General features: G+C 58.2%; 1 protein-coding gene across 1 annotated transcript; it reads left to right on the top strand.

Annotated features, from left to right (window-relative positions):
- Nucleotides 1-225: 225 nt before the first annotated feature.
- On the top strand, nt 226-2,735 carry LOC126638597 (protocadherin gamma-A12-like). Its single transcript, XM_050312591.1, has one exon. It carries the CDS (start codon nt 243-245, stop codon nt 2,733-2,735), a length of 2,493 nt encoding a protein of 830 aa, XP_050168548.1. The 5' UTR covers nt 226-242.
- Nucleotides 2,736-4,835: the final 2,100 nt, after the last annotated feature.

The following is a 4,835-nucleotide window of genomic DNA, read 5'->3' as shown; positions in this document are numbered from 1 at the left end:
CCCGCAGCCGACAGAATCTCTTGCCCGCTCGTTCGGTGTCCGGCTCGGCAGACGCCGAACTGCAATCGTCCCCGCGCTGCGGAGACGTGCTGAAGGAAGCAGAGAGGCCGGCGGCAGAGGCCGGCAACTGTGAGCCGGAGGAGCAATTGCAGTAGAAGCGGGAACCGAAGCGGGTACGAGATCTGCGGGCGGCAGCGGGGAGCTCCCGACGCAGTTGCGGTGCCGGCGGTGCGGCGGCGGAGATGTGCTCGGCGGGGAGGCGCTGGGGCCGGCGGCAGCGAGTCCTGCTCTGGGGCGTCCTACTGGCGGCCTGGGAGGCGGCGTGGGGGCAGCTGCGCTACTCGGTGCCCGAGGAGATGCCCAAGGGCTCGTTCGTGGGCGACGTGGCCAAGGACCTGGGACTGCAGATGCCGGCGCTCCAAGACCGCGGTGTCCGAGTTCTGACGGAAGGTACGAGGCAGTATTTTGCTCTGCACGAAAAGACGGGACATTTAGTGATTGCCGAGAGGATCGACAGAGAGCAGCTGTGCGAGGGTGTGGAGCAATGCATGCTGCGCTGTGAGCTGATAGTAGAGAGAGAAATGAAGGTTTATGAAATCCAAGTAGAAATCTCGGATATTAACGACAATGCGCCAATATTTAAGGAAATAGAGCTGGAGGAGACGATAAGCGAGAACACAGCGCCAGGTTCGCAGTTTCCACTTCCCAGTGCTCACGATCCGGACTCGGGACAGAATTCCCTGCAGAGCTACGAGCTGAGCGGCGACGAGCACTTCTCGCTGGCCGTGCAGACGGGCCCCGGCGGGGATCAGCGTCCCGAGCTGGTGCTGGCGAAGGCGCTGGACCGGGAGGAGGCGGCGTTCCACGAGCTGGTGCTGAGGGCGAGCGACGGCGGCGATCCGGCCCGGACGGGCACGGCGCGGATCCGCGTGACGGTGCTGGACGCGAACGACAACGCGCCCGTGTTCAGCCAGGCGGAGTACACGGTGCGTGTGCCGGAGGACGTGCCCGTGGGCTCCGTCCTCGTCACCGTCACGGCCACCGACGCCGACGAGGGCTTTAATGGGCACGTGAAATATTCGTTCAAAACAATTACAGAAAAAGCCTTGCAGATTTTCCAGTTGGATGCCGAGACTGGGGAGATCACTCTGTTGAGAAGCCTGGACTTCGAGCAGAGCGACTCGTACGAACTGTATGTCCAGGCACGGGACGGCGGCAGCCTTTCCGACATAGCGAAAGTTGCGATCTCGGTGACAGACGTTAATGACAACGTGCCCGAGATTTCGATGCGGTCCGCACTGAGTGAGATTTCTGAGGACGCCCCGACGGGTACAGTGGTGGCCCTGCTGCACGTGCAGGACCGAGACTCGGGGGCCAACGGCGAGGTGCGCTGCTCCCTTGATGGGAGCCCCCCGTTCCGCCTGGAGAGCTCGCAGGGCAGCTACTACCGCGTGGTGACAGCGAGAGAGCTGGACCGCGAGCAGGAGTCCGAGTATAACGTGACGGTGCGGGCGGCCGACGGCGGGTGGCCGGCGCTGCAGAGCAGCACGGTGCTGGCGCTGCGGGTGCTGGACGTGAACGACAACGCGCCGGTGTTCGCGCAGGAGCGCTACAGCGCGCGGCTGCGGGAGAACAACGCGGCGGGCGCGCTGGTGCTGGTGGTGCGGGCGACGGACGCCGACTGGGGTGGGAACGCGCGCGTGCGGTACCGGCTGGCGGAGGGGCGGGTGCGGGGCGCGCCGCTGTCGTCGTACGTGTCGGTGCAGGCGGAGACGGGCGCGCTGTACGCGCTGCGCTCGTTCGACTACGAGCAGGTGCGCGAGGTGGGGCTGTGGGTGCGGGCGGAGGACGGCGGCTCGCCGGCGCTGAGCAGCAACGTGTCGGTGCGGCTGCTGATCGTGGACGAGAACGACAACGCGCCGCAGGTGCTGTACCCGCCGGCGGCGGGGCCGGGCGCAGGCTTGGGGGCGGGGGCGGGCTCGGGCTGGGCGGGCGTGGAGCTGGCGCCGCGCTCGGGCTCGCCCGGCGCGCTGGTGGCCAAGGTGGTGGCGGTGGACGCGGACGCGGGGCAGAACGCGTGGCTGTCGTACGAGCTGGCCAAGGCCACGGAGCCGGGGCTGTTCCGCGTGGGGCTGCACAGCGGCGAGGTGCGCACGGCGCGCTCGCCGCTGGCCCGCGACGCGGCGCGCCACAGCCTGCTGGTGCTGGTCAAGGACCACGGCCGGCCGGCGCTGTCGGCCACGGCCACGCTCAGCCTGGTGCTGGCCGACAGCGTGGCCGAGCTGCTGGCCGAGCTGGGCAGCGCGGCGCACGCAGAGGCGGCGCCGGCCGAGCCGGCCGCCAGCCTGACGCGCTGGCTCGTGCTGGCCGTGGCCGCTGTCTCCTGCCTCTTCCTCGCCTTCCTGCTGCTGCTGCTGGCGCTGCGCCTGAGGCGCTGGTGCCGCTCGCAGCAGCAGCAGCAGCAGCTGCTGGCCACGGCCGGCGCCGCCTTGCGCGGCGTGCCTGCCACGCACTTCGTGGGCATCGACGGCGTCCGCGCCTTCCTGCACTCCTACTCGCACGACGTGTCTCTCACGGCCGACTCGCGCAAGAGCCACCTGCGCTTCTCGGCCGCCAGCTGCTGCGACACCCTTCCCGTCCGACCAACAGCTTCTGATCATCCGGCTTCAGATGATCCTGTTACTTCAGATGAAGTTGACGAGAGCGGTGGGCAAGCATCCTCTCAGGTGCGGTAATTTTTAAACTTCATTTTGGTTTTAGTATTCTTAGCGTAGCCACTGGCATTTCACAGTGCACTGTTCACTGTCTTGGAAATCGCTTCTTAAGATGGTCACTAGCCCGTGAATGTCACCTGCTGAATGTGTGCTGAGTCGGCTGTGTGTGCTTTATGTGTCCTATTCTCTACCGCCTGCCAGAGCTCATTTTATCTAGCTTTCCTTAAGGCTGGGAAGTTCCGTTGCACGTGCAACTTCACGAGGAAAACTCATTCTTCTCGTCTTCTTCTGGTATTTCTTCGATTTTTTTTTTTTTTTTGAGGACTTGCTAGTACCCGGTTCCGAGCATTTCATTGTATCAGCTCTCAAATTCTAGTAGAATTGGACAGTCTTGTAGCTTGAAAGCCAACACGTTTAAAGTCGCACGTTTCTTCGAAATCTGCCTTCAACAAAAGAATTAGTGAATCCCACTTAAGGCCACTCGAAATTTTACTAAGAGGTTCGTGTTAGATGGTGCAAAATTCCTCTGATAGCCCACCGAGTTTTTTTTCCCCCGCTGCTGAGCTAAACATTTGGACTCGATAAAAACGTATTTGCCAATTACTGTATAGGCATACTTATTGAAATAGAGTATATTTCCTAGAACATGCATTTTAAAAGTGTTTAAAAACAAAGTATGATTCGTCACTATCTCCTTATAGTGTGGCTAATTTTGGAATGGGAGTTAATCTGGAAACAGCGATTTGAAAGGTACCTCAGTGTGCATGAATATGTGGGTGTGGGTTGTTATGTGCGATTGTCGCCATAAAGGAGGTAGTGAATTGGCGGTGACAGGTTTCAGTAAAGTTCCCACGCCACCATGTAAATAACCACATCCATCTCTAGACTTCATATAAGATGTTTACAGTATTGCTAACTCTTGTCTTCTGAAACACTACAAATTCAAATCCGCTTCTTGTTCTGAAAGGTTATTAATTCGTTACCGTGAGTTGTGCACAGGTGCAGCTGGAGGAAAAGGAATTATCCTTCACTGGTTGAACGGCCAAAGTGAGCAGGAAAACATATTTTCTAAATATACCTCCCTGAGAAGGCTTTGAAGTTGGCATCTGCAGAGATGCAGCGTTGGTGTATGTGCAAGAGCAACTCCACCGAGCAGATAGAGTGGAGAGTTTTCTAATCTCTCCTTGTCTTCTGCGTGAGGGGCTGTAATGATACAGGCTTCCCTCGGGATTTGTTGTTGTTGTTTTTTGTTTGTTTGTTTGTGGGTTTGTTTTTTTCTCTGCTGTAAGAGAGGTGAGGTTCTAACTTACAGATGAGGTACAACAGCTTTCCGTCAGGGATCTGCCTGTTTTCTTTTGATTGTTTAAGCAGCGGTAACCGCCACCAACATTTCCCAGAAAGTATTCTTAAGGTTGGAGACCAGTTATGGCCGTGGTTTGTGGGAGACAGGCTAAAGGAATTCGGTGTTAGGTTGTATGGCACTGATACGATGATGCTGCGCTTTGAATGTCGAAAGAGATGGGCTCAGATCTGGTGTGACCGCTGTGGTTTTCTCAGTGGCTGGAATTCCTGGCTTTGCTTGGAAATCAGTGACCGCTGTTCAAAGGGGGGAAACTTCGTGCTAGCTGTCGGTCTCTCAGCTATCAGAAATAAACCCACTGCCCACGAGCAGTGCCTCAGCGTTCGCTCTGTCCTGCCTTTTCTCTCACGGCGGTGAGAAGATGGCAGCGGGAACACCCCGCGCCCCACTGAAGAGATCAGTAAGATCACAGCAGGGGAGAGATTAAGGTCCTGCTGCACATCCTTCAAGCAACGGGGGAGGATTTGTCCTGCAGAAGACTTGCAAGTGTAAGGAATTCAGCCAATGGGAATTCCTAAATATACCCTTTCAGCACAAACAGAAGTTTTCTGTTTCACGGTACCGATTACCTGTGTATTTCCCAATCCGTGTTAATTGAAGGACTTGCAGAGCAGGACCTTCGAGCTGTTCTTTCTCTCGGACGTTGTGGTTCTCAAACACGGACTCAGGGTGTCACTGTTGACCAAGGCGGAGAAGCAGCTCCACCGTCGGCTCCTCCCCGGCGCCCGCTCATTGCGGCTCCGCTCGGCGCAGAGCAGGGA

The sequence above is a fragment of the Myiozetetes cayanensis genome, unplaced genomic scaffold, assembly GCF_022539395.1.
Source record: "Myiozetetes cayanensis isolate MyiCay16 unplaced genomic scaffold, myiCay2020 scf175, whole genome shotgun sequence".
Lineage (NCBI taxonomy): Eukaryota > Metazoa > Chordata > Aves > Passeriformes > Tyrannidae > Myiozetetes > Myiozetetes cayanensis.
Note: the sequence above shows the minus strand (reverse complement) of the source record. Positions and strands in the feature narration are given on the sequence as shown.